This window comes from Eurosta solidaginis, chromosome 3 (assembly GCF_040869045.1).
Source record: "Eurosta solidaginis isolate ZX-2024a chromosome 3, ASM4086904v1, whole genome shotgun sequence".
Taxonomy (NCBI): Eukaryota; Metazoa; Arthropoda; class Insecta; order Diptera; family Tephritidae; genus Eurosta; species Eurosta solidaginis.
Genome location: NC_090321.1, coordinates 77,698,784 through 77,714,863, shown reverse-complemented (window position 1 = coordinate 77,714,863; position 16,080 = coordinate 77,698,784). Strand labels below are relative to the sequence as shown.

Sequence of the window (16,080 nt, the reverse complement as noted above, 5' to 3'; positions counted from 1 at the left end):
TCATTGCGATCTTGGTCCTAATAGTTCCAACAATGTGGGTGGCCGTAAACGCAAAGCTGGCGGAAATAAGCAAGAGCGTGTCGGATGTAAAGAACGAAAACTTGCCCCGGCTATTGAATGTCCTGTGATATCTGTGTCGCAGATTGGAAGGAAATCAAGCAGTCTTACCATCAGAGGGAATGTGGATGGTAAAGAGCGTGTACTGACTGTAGATACGGGGGCATCTCATTCCTTGATTCGATCTGATTTGGTCTACAGGAGAGTAAAGTCATTACCTGGAGGAAGATTGCGTACGGTCCCAGGCGAATATAATCAAGTCCAAGGCGAAGTGGTATGTGAGTTATTAATTGGGAAAGTCATGGTTCTACACAAATTCGTTGTGGCGGAGATCGTCGATGAAGTAATATTGGGAGTGGACTTCTTGGTTGACAATGACGTCAGGATCGATATTTGTATTTGTATTTGTATTTATTAGGCAATTCATCCCAGCACAACAATTTGACAAAAATTATTTTACAGTGCTAGTCGGTAAAAGGCATAAAATAGGAACAATCTAATCTTGAAACTTAAAGCTAATGACTATGGCTAAGAAAAGGTTACAACAAATAATATATTTAATAAATAGTAAATAGATAAATAAAGGAATGATAGAGTACATTTGCTTAGAAGGAATCAGTATTTTAATTGTCTAGGTTATTATAGAAACTTTTTAATTCTTTATTGAAGAGCAGAGCATTGCTTATAAGCCTAAGTCTAGAAGGGAGCGAGTTCCAAAGACGTATGGAATTAATGAAGAACTGGCGATCAGATATTAGCATACGATGTCTGAAGTGGGTAAGGAGAACAGATCTAGACGACTGGAGAAAATTTAGCCTCCGATACAGATAGTCAGGTTCCTTCATATATATTAATTTATGTAGCGTAGTGAGCGTTTTAAGTTTAATAAGGTTATCGAAAGAAATGTTTAGCAACCTGTAAGCATGTTGAGAGACGTGGTCAAGTCTTTTCAACCCATAGACGTATCTAGCAATGTTGTTATACACAACATTAAGTTTCCTATTACATACATAGTCACAATTGGAGTAAACCTCACAACCATAAAGGAGCGTAGGTATTAAGTACGCTTTTGCTATTAGTAGACGAATATGTAACGGAGTAAAATATTGTGTAAGCCAGAGTGTACGAAGCATCCCATACACTTTTCCCACTGTGCGGAAGATGTGATCTTTCCATGTCAGGGTTTTGTTAAAAACTATACCTAGATTTTTTGCCGTGTCAACGAATTCTATAATAGTGTTGTCTAAAATTAAATTTTCCATTCCACTTTTATCTAGTGACCTTCTATGAATGACTATACATTTCGACTTCTTAGGGTTAAGACATAAGCCGTTCATAGAAGCCCACGTACCAATTTGACACAAATCGTAATTTAAGTTATTCATACATGAACTGGTACGATCACTAGGACAGCACATATACAATTGTACGTCGTCAGCATAAATGTGAATATTACAATACTTGAGAACACCAGGCAAATCGTTTATATACAAAACAAATAACAGGGGACCAAGGATTGAGCCTTGTGGGACTCCTCTTAAAACACTGACGAAGTCAGACTTTCTGCTACCAACACTTACTGCCTGAGTTCGGTCGGCCAAATACGATCTGATTAGGGCTGTTGCACAGTTGGAGAAATTAAATAGGTTGTCCAGCTTCTTGCAGAGAGAGAATGGTCGAGAAGAGTCAGGAAAGCAGTAAAATTTTTGTCAACTTGTTCTCGAATATCCTCTATCACCGATAGGAGCGCCGTTTTACAGCTACGATTTGACCTGAATCCAGACTGGGAATCTGTGAGAAGGTTATTATTCTGCACATAAGTATTTATCTGGCAGTGCAAAATTCGTTCGACGACCTTGGAAAGGAAAGGCAGAATAGCTATAGGCCTATACTCCTTGTTTTGCTTGGGGATTGGGATTACCTTAGCAACTTTCCAACATTTGGGAAATACACAGGCCGTCAGCACAGAGTTAACCAAGTAGGTTAAGTGAGGAAGGATTTTAGGAAGAATTATTTTTAAAAATTTCGGACATATACCATCGAACCCCATAGCATTAGACTTTACTGAAAGAATGGCTTGAACGACATCACAATCATCGACACTAGCAAACTCAAGAGGACCAAAATCAACATTAGCGCGAATACAATAATTATCAGCACATATATTGTCAGTTGAGATTGGCAGATTTACAAAAATTATGCGCTATAAGAACCAGGACATACCACTTAACTTTAGTTTGGAAAAAGGGTTCAGCAGTAATCGGGTACTGGTGGAAAAGACTCGACAAAGACCACGAAAGTCAAAGGCAGGGGTTGATAGATCGAAAGGGCCAAATAAATCAAAATCAAAAGTACCTGCGAGAGAAACACTGGCATTGAAAAAACCTAAACGACGCAGAAAAACGAAGCAACGAATTTCCGAGAAAGAATGCGAGGGTAGTTTCAAGCCAGAGCGCACTACTGTTGTGAAATGTGGGAACGATACTGATTATGCGAAGCCAATCCGTCAAGCGCAAGCTCTACGAAGTGGTTCATTGACCAAACAACAGAGTGTGAAGGAACGGCCCAGGGTAATGCGTAGTAAGATGAAACACTGGCATGACAAGAACTTTAATTCGGAATGTTTCTTGGCGGGAAATTTGGTACTGTTAAACAACCCTCACCGGCGGAAAGGTGTTCCAGCCAAATTTCGGTGCAGTTGGGAAGGCCCGTACAAAGTTGTGAAGAAGATCAGTGATAACATCTACCGCATACAGACCACTGGGAAACCACGGATTAGAAGAGTGGTACATTTGGAGATGCTAGCGGCAGTTAGGTCGGAAGATTTGTGGAGGGCAGTGTCACGGATATTAGCATCACTAAGCTATACCATCACTAAGGCGATGCTAAGGCCATGCCAAGCAGTATTTATGTCAATAATCAAATCATGTATACACATATATAAGGCAGCCGAAAGAGATGTCACACACAGATGCATTTACTTATACGCCTATGTGTGTGCGAGAGACTGTAAACTACAAACTCACATACATCTGAGAGACACTGAAAAGTAGAAAATTGTAAACAAGTAGAAACTATATGAGAACTATAAACACTCGAAATAGTTGGTAAGTTCTGGAAATAGAAGAGCCTAGATGTATGCAGCGTAAACTATAAAAGCGGCACAAGCGAGTAAAAAGTAATTCAGTTTGATTTGAGATTTGGATTAAGCGCTATCTAGCGAGCTATAGCAGTATTATTTTGAATAGTAGAGTTTCATTTGAGCTGTCAATCAGTTTGGTTATTAACCCTACAAGAAACGCTGATAGTTTTACTAATACACTCACACTTGTAATTGACAATGCTGATCCTGCGATGACGTAAACATTGATACTCAAATTTATGTATATTCCTTTGTTCGCTCACGCATGTCCGCATGTACCCAACGACAGCCTATAATTATGAAAAAGAACTCAAGCTGGGAAAGCTTCGGACACCTGGTACAGAACAAAAGAACATACAGCAGATACCATTATGCATGTGAGACAGATACATAATTCTCAACGGAATTTTATGTATGCGAGAACAGTTTATCCGATTTAATCATGTTGTCACTACTGACTGTCATATGACAATCAAATGATTATCACGGTTGTTTTGTTATTTTTTAAATTCCGCCATTTTCAACCGACGAAAACCATATAAAAAATAAATTTAAAAAATGAAAAAGAGAGCATTTCAAAGCTCCATGCTAAAAGAAAAAAAATCTAAAATAATATTAAAAAATGCCAAAAGCTGTCGGAATGTGTGGGGCGCACTCAAAAAATTGATACGCGAAAAATAATAGTGGTTAGTGGTGATTAATTTTTAAACGTGTTTCCGCATGAGGAAAGCGCTCTTCTGTTGTTTTGTTATATTCTGAATTGAAATTGAACATTCTGAACTCGAATTCTTATTATTTATTTTAAACAAATAAGAAACACGTATGCTTTTATCATGTACAAAATTAAAAACGTAATGAAATAAAGTAAATAAAAAGCAAAAAGCATTGTTTCATTTTTGGCGGAATATAACAATGGTCATTTATGATAGTATAACAGTCAAACCTGATATCTACAGTAAACTATCATTTATGACACTTTTTGATAGTTAGAGTGTCAGCACTGATCCAGGAAAATTAATGAGAGTGAGCAGTACGGCTATATACTTAATCAGTAGGCCACGTTGGTGTATAAGAAGGAGACAAAAACTCACACGTACACAGTTGTTTACATCACATTTGCGCAAGTCCCCTTAAGTTTGTGATAGAAAGTTTGTACGAGGCGCTGATCGTTAGGTTGACATTCCCTACAAGAATACTGACTATCATATGACTATCATCTGATTGTCAGCAATGTCAACCTAACGATCAGCGCCTCGTACAAACTTTCTATCACAAACTTAAGGGGACTTGCTTACACGAGAGGCATATAAGAGAGAACTTGAGGTCATATATAATATCGCTGCAAACAACGGATATAAAAAAGCACTAGTAGATAAGCTCAGAAGGACAAATGGAGAACCAAAAAGAAATAATGAAAAAGAAAATAATAGCTGGACGACTATGACATATACTGGAAAAGCAACATATAAATTGGCAAATTTCTTTAAAAAATACAACATTAACACAGCATTCAAAACATCGAACAATCTAGGGCGAAAACTAAGAACTAACATTAACTCAGAGGATCCGTTTAGCAGCCATGGCGTATACAAGCTTACCTGCGGATGCCAGCATAGTTACATAGGACAAACAGGACGGCAAATAAGAACGAGGTTCAGAGAACATATTAGAGATTACAACAAAAAAATACGGAATCCAAACATTATACCCGAGTCTAACTTCGCGAATCACATGGTCGAGAATGAATGTTCCCCAGCAAACATCAATAAAACAGTTAGGTTTCTTCACATACAAGAAAAGGGCCGACGTCTTAACGTACTCGAAAACATGGAAATCTACAAACAGAAAACATTCGACGGTAGAATAATAAACGAACAGATAAACACCATTTCTGACACAATATTCGAGCCTTTAAAACTTGTTTACAGGAAACAACTTAATCACACAGGTACAACAGACAAACGCACAACAACAAATAAACACAAAACAATTAACACACCAAAACAAAAAACCGACAAAGAAGGTCAAACGACTAAAATCACAGATTTCTACCTACCCCAGTCAGCCACACAAATCGATTAGTAAACCACCCTCGGTTCTGAACGAACACACAACACATACACATAACTAAATATACACAAGCATCAATTTGACAATACCTGCTCATATACCTACGAACTATAAATACAGGACAAATGACAACAACAGATCAGAACGAAAATCGACACTGATGATGGCACAACGCCGAAACCGGTTTGTCTCAAAACCAAATTTGACAAGGGATGACGGAAAATCGTTCCAATATACATCATTCATCCACCCTGTCGGAAAATCAACCAAACAAGATAAGTCAGTTATTGCTTGTCAGGCTTTTAACTTGAACGCGAACGGACTACTAACAATTTACAAGCGACGCCTACTGAAAATATATAAAGCAAAGGCGAGCATTTGGTTCAACAAACAATGCCTGGAATTGAATGTTACTCCGAAATTCGCAAAAATAACAATAAAGGCAAATACCAAATCTAGCAGGAAAACAGTTAGAAAAGCGGAAAAGGATTTTTTAAAATATGAGTTGGAAAGCTTATACTCGAAGAAGGATGAGATAAATGCCGAGTTATTATCTATCCATTTAAGATTGGCAGAACAACTACCTACGACTGTATTAATGGAATGCTTCGACCGCATTAAGACAGAGGTCGATCAGGAACTACAACAAAAATACAGGTCACTGAACCGAAAATTGGACAAGCTGGCAGGACGACGAGAGGGTAACCAAAACCAAAACACTCACCAGTTTCATGACAAGTTCGTTAACCTCACAACAGTGGCCATTACCAAGGAAGAGGCACAACTTCTCGAAAAGGGCCTGAAGCACAATATCATGGACCAGAATACAGTAAGAAAAACGGAGCAAGCGATTGTAGATGCGGAGATCGCAATATCATTGATACCACAGGAAGAACAGGAGCACGCAAGACATATGTGCAGGGTAATCATAAGAAAGGAGGTGAAAGCACAGGAACGACAAAAACCGAATACAGAGGAGAAAACAATAAAGAATCTACGGCATAAACTAAGGAAAAACAATATTGTCACAACGAAAGCGGACAAAGGAAACACCACTGTGCTAATCGAAAAAGAGCAATATATATCCAAAACCGAGGATCTCATAGAGGAAATGAAATGTCGTAGAATGAGAGAGGATCCCACAGATGAATACCAAAAACAAATCAAAGTTGCTATAAAAAATGCAACAAATATAGTAGATTCTAACATGGCACATAGATTGGTCCAAATGAACCCTTCGGCTCCTCCACTGGTTGCGCTACCAAAAATCCACAAGCCGGACACGCCAATGAGGCCCATCATTAATTTTAAATCGGCACCATGTTACAAACTGTCCAAATATGTAAAAACGATCTTGATAGACACTCTGGAGCTAAGGAACGAATATGCAATAGCTAACACAACAGAACTAATAGAGAGACTCGAGACCGTAGAGCTAACAAGAAACAGCAAATTGGTATCTTTTGACATAAAAGATCTATACCCATCTATACCACTATCGGAGACTTTGGACATAGTTAGCTCAACAATAGTTCACAACACAAAAAACAAAGTGAAAAGTATGCAAATCACAAATACGCTAACAACCACTTTACGTCAAAACTATTTTAAATTCAACAATAAAATATATAGACAAACAAACGGTCTTGGAATGGGAAGCCCCACATCAGCAATTCTTATGGAAGTGTTCATGCAAAATCTGGAAGAAAAGTACATACAGGAGCTGAATTCCAAATTAGGCGTGTCATTTTATGCTAGATACGTGGATGACATAATATGCGTTTTAACTACTAATAACGAAGAGCTCGTACTGGAGTACCTCAACAAACAGCACGGCAATATAAAATTTACAATGGAAACCGAAAAAGACGGAGGAATCAACTATCTAGACCTCACGATAAATATTGATAAAGAAGCCAAAAGATTTAACTATGACATATATAGAAAGTCAACGGCCACCGACACAATAATACACAATACCTCAAATCACCCTCAACATCATAAAAATGCAGCATTAAGGCACTTGGTACATAGACTTGAAAGAACACCTCTTACACGAGAGGCATATAAGAGAGAACTTGAGGTCATATATAATATCGCTGCAAACAACGGATATAAAAAAGCACTAGTAGATAAGCTCAGAAGGACAAATGGAGAACCAAAAAGAAATAATGAAAAAGAAAATAATAGCTGGACGACTATGACATATACTGGAAAAGCAACATATAAATTGGCAAATTTCTTTAAAAAATACAACATTAACACAGCATTCAAAACATCGAACAATCTAGGGCGAAAACTAAGAACTAACATTAACTCAGAGGATCCGTTTAGCAGCCACGGCGTATACAAGCTTACCTGCGGATGCCAGCATAGTTACATAGGACAAACAGGACGGCAAATAAGAACGAGGTTCAGAGAACATATTAGAGATTACAACAAAAAAATACGGAATCCAAACATTATACCCGAGTCTAACTTCGCGAATCACATGGTCGAGAATGAATGTTCCCCAGCAAACATCAATAAAACAGTTAGGGTTCTTCACATACAAGAAAAGGGCCGACGTCTTAACGTACTCGAAAACATGGAAATCTACAAACAGAAAACATTCGACGGTAGAATAATAAACGAACAGATAAACACCATTTCTGACACAATATTCGAGCCTTTAAAACTTGTTTACAGGAAACAACTTAATCACACAGGTACAACAGACAAACGCACAACAACAAATAAACACAAAACAATTAACACACCAAAACAAAAAACCGACAAAGAAGGTCAAACGACTAAAATCACAGATTTCTACCTACCCCAGTCAGCCACACAAATCGATTAGTAAACCACCCTCGGTTCTGAACGAACACACAACACATACACATAACTAAATATACACAAGCATCAATTTGACAATACCTGCTCATATACCTACGAACTATAAATACAGGACAAATGACAACAACAGATCAGAACGAAAATCGACACTGATGATGGCACAACGCCGAAACCGGTTTGTCTCAAAACCAAATTTGACAAGGGATGACGGAAAATCGTTCCAATATACATCATTTATCCACCCTGTCGGAAAATCAACCAAACAAGATAAGTCAGTTATTGCTTGTCAGGCTTTTAACTTGAACGCGAACGGACTACTAACAATTTACAAGCGACGCCTACTGAAAATATATAAAGCAAAGGCGAGCATTTGGTTCAACAAACAATGCCTGGAATTGAATGTTACTCCGAAATTCGCAAAAATAACAATAAAGGCAAATACCAAATCTAGCAGGAAAACAGTTAGAAAAGCGGAAAAGGATTTTTTAAAATATGAGTTGGAAAGCTTATACTCGAAGAAGGATGAGATAAATGCCGAGTTATTATCTATCCATTTAAGATTGGCAGAACAACTACCTACGACTGTATTAATGGAATGCTTCGACCGCATTAAGACAGAGGTCGATCAGGAACTACAACAAAAATACAGGTCGCTGAACCGAAAATTGGACAAGCTGGCAGGACGACGAGAGGGTAACCAAAACCAAAACACTCACCAGTTTCATGACAAGTTCGTTAACCTCACAACAGTGGCCATTACCAAGGAAGAGGCACAACTTCTCGAAAAGGGCCTGAAGCACAATATCATGGACCAGAATACAGTAAGAAAAACGGAGCAAGCGATTGTAGATGCGGAGATCGCAATATCATTGATACCACAGGAAGAACAGGAGCACGCAAGACACATGTGCAGGGAAATCATAAGAAAGGAGGTGAAAGCACAGGAACGACAAAAACCGAATACAGAGGAGAAAACAATAAAGAATCTACGGCATAAACTAAGGAAAAACAATATTGTCACAACGAAAGCGGACAAAGGAAACACCACTGTGCTAATCGAAAAAGAGCAATATATATCCAAAACCGAGGATCTCATAGAGGAAATTAAATGTCGTAGAATGAGAGAGGATCCCACAGATGAATACCAAAAACAAATCAAAGTTGCTATAAAAAATGCAACAAATATAGTAGATTCTAACATGGCACATAGATTGGTCCAAATGAACCCTTCGGCTCCTCCACTGGTTGCGCTACCAAAAATCCACAAGCCGGACACGCCAATGAGGCCCATCATTAATTTTAAATCGGCACCATGTTACAAACTGTCCAAATATTTAAAAACGATCTTGATAGACACTCTGGAGCTAAGGAACGAATATGCAATAGCTAACACAACAGAACTAATAGAGAGACTCGAGACCGTAGAGCTAACAAGAAACAGCAAATTGGTATCTTTTGACATAAAAGATCTATACCCATCTATACCACTATCGGAGACTTTGGACATAGTTAGCTCAACAATAGTTCACAACACAAAAAACAAAGTGAAAAGTATGCAAATCACAAATACGCTAAGAACCACTTTACGTCAAAACTATTTTAAATTCAACAATAAAATATATAGACAAACAAACGGTCTTGGAATGGGAAGCCCCACATCAGCAATTCTTATGGAAGTGTTCATGCAAAATCTGGAAGAAAAGTACATACAGGAGCTGAATTCCAAATTAGGCGTGTCATTTTATGCTAGATACGTGGATGACATAATATGCGTTTTAACTACTAATAACGAAGAGCTCGTACTGGAGTACCTCAACAAACAGCACGGCAATATAAAATTTACAATGGAAACCGAAAAAGACGGAGGAATCAACTATCTAGACCTCACGATAAATATTGATAAAGAAGCCAAAAGATTTAACTATGACATATATAGAAAGTCAACGGCCACCGACACAATAATACACAATACCTCAAATCACCCTCAACATCATAAAAATGCAGCATTAAGGCACTTGGTACATAGACTTGAAAGAACACCTCTTACACGAGAGGCATATAAGAGAGAACTTGAGGTCATATATAATATCGCTGCAAACAACGGATATAAAAAAGCACTAGTAGATAAGCTCAGAAGGACAAATGGAGAACCAAAAAGAAATAATGAAAAAGAAAATAATAGCTGGACGACTATGACATATACTGGAAAAGCAACATATAAATTGGCAAATTTCTTTAAAAAATACAACATTAACACAGCATTCAAAACATCGAACAATCTAGGGCGAAAACTAAGAACTAACATTAACTCAGAGGATCCGTTTAGCAGCCACGGCGTATACAAGCTTACCTGCGGATGCCAGCATAGTTACATAGGACAAACAGGACGGCAAATAAGAACGAGGTTCAGAGAACATATTAGAGATTACAACAAAAAAATACGGAATCCAAACATTATACCCGAGTCTAACTTCGCGAATCACATGGTCGAGAATGAATGTTCCCCAGCAAACATCAATAAAACAGTTAGGGTTCTTCACATACAAGAAAAGGGCCGACGTCTTAACGTACTCGAAAACATGGAAATCTACAAACAGAAAACATTCGACGGTAGAATAATAAACGAACAGATAAACACCATTTCTGACACAATATTCGAGCCTTTAAAACTTGTTTACAGGAAACAACTTAATCACACAGGTACAACAGACAAACGCACAACAACAAATAAACACAAAACAATTAACACACCAAAACAAAAAACCGACAAAGAAGGTCAAACGACTAAAATCACAGATTTCTACCTACCCCAGTCAGCCACACAAATCGATTAGTAAACCACCCTCGGTTCTGAACGAACACACAACACATACACATAACTAAATATACACAAGCATCAATTTGACAATACCTGCTCATATACCTACGAACTATAAATACAGGACAAATGACAACAACAGATCAGAACGAAAATCGACACTGATGATGGCACAACGCCGAAACCGGTTTGTCTCAAAACCAAATTTGACAAGGGATGACGGAAAATCGTTCCAATATACATCACATAAAATTCCGTTGAGAATTATGTATCTGTCTCACATGCATAATGGTATCTGCTGTATGTTCTTTTGTTCTGTACCAGGTGTCCGAAGCTTTCCCAGCTTGAGTTCTTTTTCATAATTATAGGCTGTCGTTGGGTACATGCGGACATGCGTGAGCGAACAAAGGAATATACATAAATTTGAGTATCAATGTTTACGTCATCGCAGGATCAGCATTGTCAATTACAAGTGTGAGTGTATTAGTAAAACTATCAGCGTTTCTTGTAGGGTTGCTGACAATCAGATGATAGTCATATGATAGTCAGTATTCTTGTAGGGAAATAAGCTATTCGTTGCAAAGTACAAGTGTTATTGTGAAGTACTTGAATAAAGGCCATTTTGCATTATTACATATTGGAGTTATTTATTCAACAGTTTAGCGATACGAACTTAGCAGAGGGTTGCAAATAAGAGGATTTGCAGCAAATTCGTAACAATATTATTGAGGAGCGTATTTGTGCGAAGTAGATTTAAACCCAAACAGAAAAAACTGTATTTTACTCAAATAGGATTCCCAGGAGTAGTGATAAGTATCAATTTGACTCGCATAATTTCACCTATTTTGGCTGCATCCGAACTGCGGCCAGCCTCGTCCAACTAAAGTCAAAAAGTTATTCAATGTAATTCGTTTAAACGTTGTTTTTTCTAGAAATGTGTACAAAATTGTTGATTATTGTTTGATTAAAAAAGGTTTAACTACCGGCTTTAAATTTTCTTGCTTTTTTTTTGGTAACGTTTTATAAGCCCGTGCACCATCTAACTCTTATCAAAGGTGGTATCAAAAGACGGGTTTCCATCTCCGTTTTTAGGATTCGAAAGCGGAAATTAAAAATTTTATTTCTTTTGAAAGATATTTAGAAAGACCCATAAAATGGCCCGAGAGGGTCCGAAATATGAGGCCCGTTCCATAGTTTTTTTGCACAGAACATCTTTCTGCGTTGGCGGCCTTTGGCCGCGATTCGTAAAAATAACTCTGGTTGGGTCCAACACATTTCTGCATAGCTGTGTATAAAATACAACAACCACATGAAATTAGATTTTATTAGAAATAAAATTTTTAATTTTTGTGGTAATTTTTTACGACATCATGACACTGCTAATACGTGTCCAAAAATATCGAGAGAGGTATTAAACGATGCGTCTTGGCATCAGTATTAATAATCCGAAGGCGGAAAATAAAAATTTTAACTCGTTCAAAAGACATTAAACAAAAACCGAAAAAAGACAACAACATTACAACAACCACATGAAAATCGCCAACTTCAACTACAAATATCTACGGACAAGAGATAAAATGTTTCTTTTCCGCCTTCGGATTATTGTTCTCGAGATTAATACCCGTCTCGATATTTTTGGACGCGTATTAGCAGTGTCATGCTGTCGCAAAGAATTACAATTTTTGTGGATTGATTGGAAACACGTCCTTTCAACCTCCCATTATATGTTGAGCTGTGCTGATCGGAATCTTCATGCATTCCGACAGCGTCTTTACTAAACAATGTTGAGGGGTGATTGGATACACGTTATTTTCAATTTCCAACATCCAAAGACATGTTTAGCTGTGTTGATCGGAGACTAATACATTCTGACAGCTTAAAATAGAAATGTAATTGAAAAATATAAGTTCCAAATTTTGTTGCCTTAAGCTGGGAGCACTGGAGGATTGGAAACGCGTCCTTTCCAACCTTCCTTAAATGAGTAACTCCCAGACTCGTCCGTTTGTCACGCTAGTAAATATGCTGATCGGAATCACATGGCATTCCTACAGCATATTCAATAGAAATAAGTGATTATAAGAATAAATTGTACTTAGTAGTTTAAGTTTTAGGCCTAAAAAGCCGTAATAATAAATAAATTAAAAAAATAAATACTCTTGTCAATGTTTCACGTGCAAGGGGTGGTTGCATCGGACAGGTTGCTTTGGGCTAGATCCCAAAATACAGCGTCCTCGTAACTTTTATAAATCTTTTGTGGCTCTTGTTGTTCACGCCCTCCTTACATTATGAGGAAATACGGCACCTGAGAGCACAGCCGTATGAAGGTAAACAACACAAGCATGTCTTCAGTGAACTCCACAAAAACGCGTCGGACCTCTATGCCGGTGATTCCTGTACTCAAAGAACAAAACTAGCAGGGGAGGAACGCACTCTCCCTAGGGAAACGCGAGTAGTCACTCTCAACTTCGATCTGGATACCGTGCCAGGTTAAACTCCTACCTATCCAGAATCAACCCCGACATACAAAACATTGGCCTGCCTGTAATGTGCCTCCACATGACACCAACCATCTCTTTAACTGTATTGTGGAACAAACGCCCCTAGCACTCCTCTCATTATGGTCCACCCCTGTTGAAACAGAAAGTTTCTTTGGACTTCCGTTAGAGGACATTGATGACAATATGTGATCGGTCGCACCTATTGGATGGGGGCGAAGCACTGCTACAACAACAACAGCAGGCGGACAACACGGAAAGAGAGGCAGCAACTGCATGACCCATCGATTTCGAGCCGTTCCTACCAGTTGGCTCACAGGGGCATTTATTAGCAGAAGGGAGGGAAAAGAGAGAAGAACACTGGCGCAATATGCCAGGCCTGAGTCAATCTAAGTTACTGTTAGGGGGTTACAGCACAACTCAACCATTAACAGGCCTCTCAAAAAGATAACCTAAGAATTCTAACTGCTATTCTTACAAGACACTGTAGACTGAACAGTCACATGCAAAAGTTGGATATAATATCGAACAAATCATACCGATTTTGTGATGGATCAGCAGACGGCGGACCATATCCTTCTAGATTGCGGCGCAATTTCAAGACGTAGGGCTAAGTTTATGGGCTCACCATGGCCAGAGCATTCCCACATTTAATCCCTCAAGCCAAGAACACTGCTGGGGTTCATGAAGGAAGTCGGCTAGGATGAGGTGCTGTGAAGGAGATGTGCAAGTCACTGTGCAATCCTCAATTAATTATCTATCTACGTTCCGGTAACAAGCACCATTGTGGTACTAGCCCCACCATCTCGGGAACTATTGATATGACTACATTAAACCTTCTAGGGATTGAATATTAATAAAGACCGCAATGCGAAAGTCTGCTAAAATGTACCATTCTCCATGGAATGCTCGATATATAACTTTCCACGTTTTGAAACAGTGATGAAAAGAGCAAAATTTACTAAAATTTTAACTGGCTGTAAGTAGTAAGGTGTTGATGTCCTCTCTTAACGCAATGTAATGGCAACTGCGACGCAGGGAAAACGACAAAAATCTTGTAAATCGACTGATAATAATTAATTAATTCCTCCCCTTCTATGCAGTTCTATGCATACATACATATGTATTTTTCTCTCTCCAAAACGCTAATTAAAAAAATTAATTGGTTTTCACCTGAAATTCGAACTCTGTCGTATTTGCATTCTTCAGTTGATTATCAACAAAAGCATGACAAATTATCACTAAAAAATTCATACATGTTGCTTGTATATTTAATATGGTAGCCAATTTACTTACCCTTTCTGGTGCGATGATTCCTGGACAATCGGGCCTGACTAGACGCGATTTTTTTTGCCTTAAGAGAGCGTGCTTAACGCGAACCATATCATGTTATGGCACACCTTTGGTGATGCAAACAATCAAAGATATTTCTGCTTCTAATGCTTCTAGGATAGCAGCAGCAGCTCCCGCTGGCGCCACATAAATAACAGTTGCATGCCGATCAGTTGCCTTTTTTGCTCCGGCTACCTATCCAATTTTAATTCACATTACATTATCTACTATTGCAATCTTTAATCAATACAAATCAATATAAATTACCGCAGCAAATACTGGCAAACCAAGATGCGTAGTTCCACCCTTTTTTAGGGAAATACATGCAACCAGTTTGGTACCGTATTCCAAAGCATGTTGGTTGTAAAGTACCTTGTATCCTTGGCCAATGACACGTGAATTTGCATTTAATTGTAGATTTCCTCTGATTTTGGCATATTCTGAGCTGAATCGCAACCCGGCGGAGATGCTATCTATTAGAATATAACATTTTTTTTTTATTATTTAAAAATGCACATACGTATGAATGAAAATCAGAAAGTAAATAATGTTGTTGTTGTTGTAGCGATAAGGACACTCCCCGTTGTTGTTGTTGTTGTTGTAGCGATTAGTTACTCCCCGAAGGTTTTGGGGAGTGTTATCGATGTGATGGTCCTTTGTCGGATACAGATCCGATACGCTCCGGTAACACAGCACCATTAAGGTGCTGGCCCGACCATCTCGGGAACGATTTATATGGCCACATTAAACCTTCAGGCCATCCCTCCCTCCCCACCCCCAAGTTCCATGAGGAGCTTGGGGTCGCCAGAGCCTCGTCTGTTAGTGAAACGGGATTCGCCGCTCGAAGGTGAGGTTGACAATTGGGTTGGAGAAGCTATATATTGCGCTACACAACCCCTTGAATCCCATACACTCCCCGTTATCGACTTTGTTGGTCCTTTGCCGGATGCAGATCGGGTACGTTCCGGGAACCATTAAGGTACTGGCCCGACCACATAGATGAATGGATTTGCAACTCTTTGTTTCGAGAGAGCGCTGTCAAAATGCACATTTTTTATAACATTTATCAATGATGCCACTCCAAACAAAAATGAATAGATCTGAAAATGGTGATTTTTGACATACATTTTGACGATTATAGTTTCAATCATTTAATAAAATTATAGTCATAAAATATTTATTTCCTTAAAGTTATTTTAAAATAATACAACTAGTTAGAGTTAAATATAAACAAATCTAAGTAAAACTAACATTTCGATTAAATTAATTAGTCAAATATTGTAACGCATTTAACTCGCAGTGAAAACCATATATTCTTTTGAAATTTC

General features: G+C 38.3%; 1 protein-coding gene across 1 annotated transcript in view; it reads right to left on the bottom strand.

Moving 5' to 3' along the window:
* The window catches only part of LOC137244029 (uncharacterized), a 54,384-nt gene extending 39,474 nt beyond the window's left edge, over nt 1-14,910 (bottom strand). Inside the window, exon 1 of the mRNA XM_067772464.1 lies at nt 14,717-14,910. Coding sequence (XP_067628565.1) covers nt 14,717-14,803 — 87 coding nt within the window. The 5' untranslated portion in view covers nt 14,804-14,910. The remainder of the gene's footprint in view (nt 1-14,716) is intronic.
* Between the last annotated feature and the right edge of the window lie 1,170 nt (nt 14,911-16,080).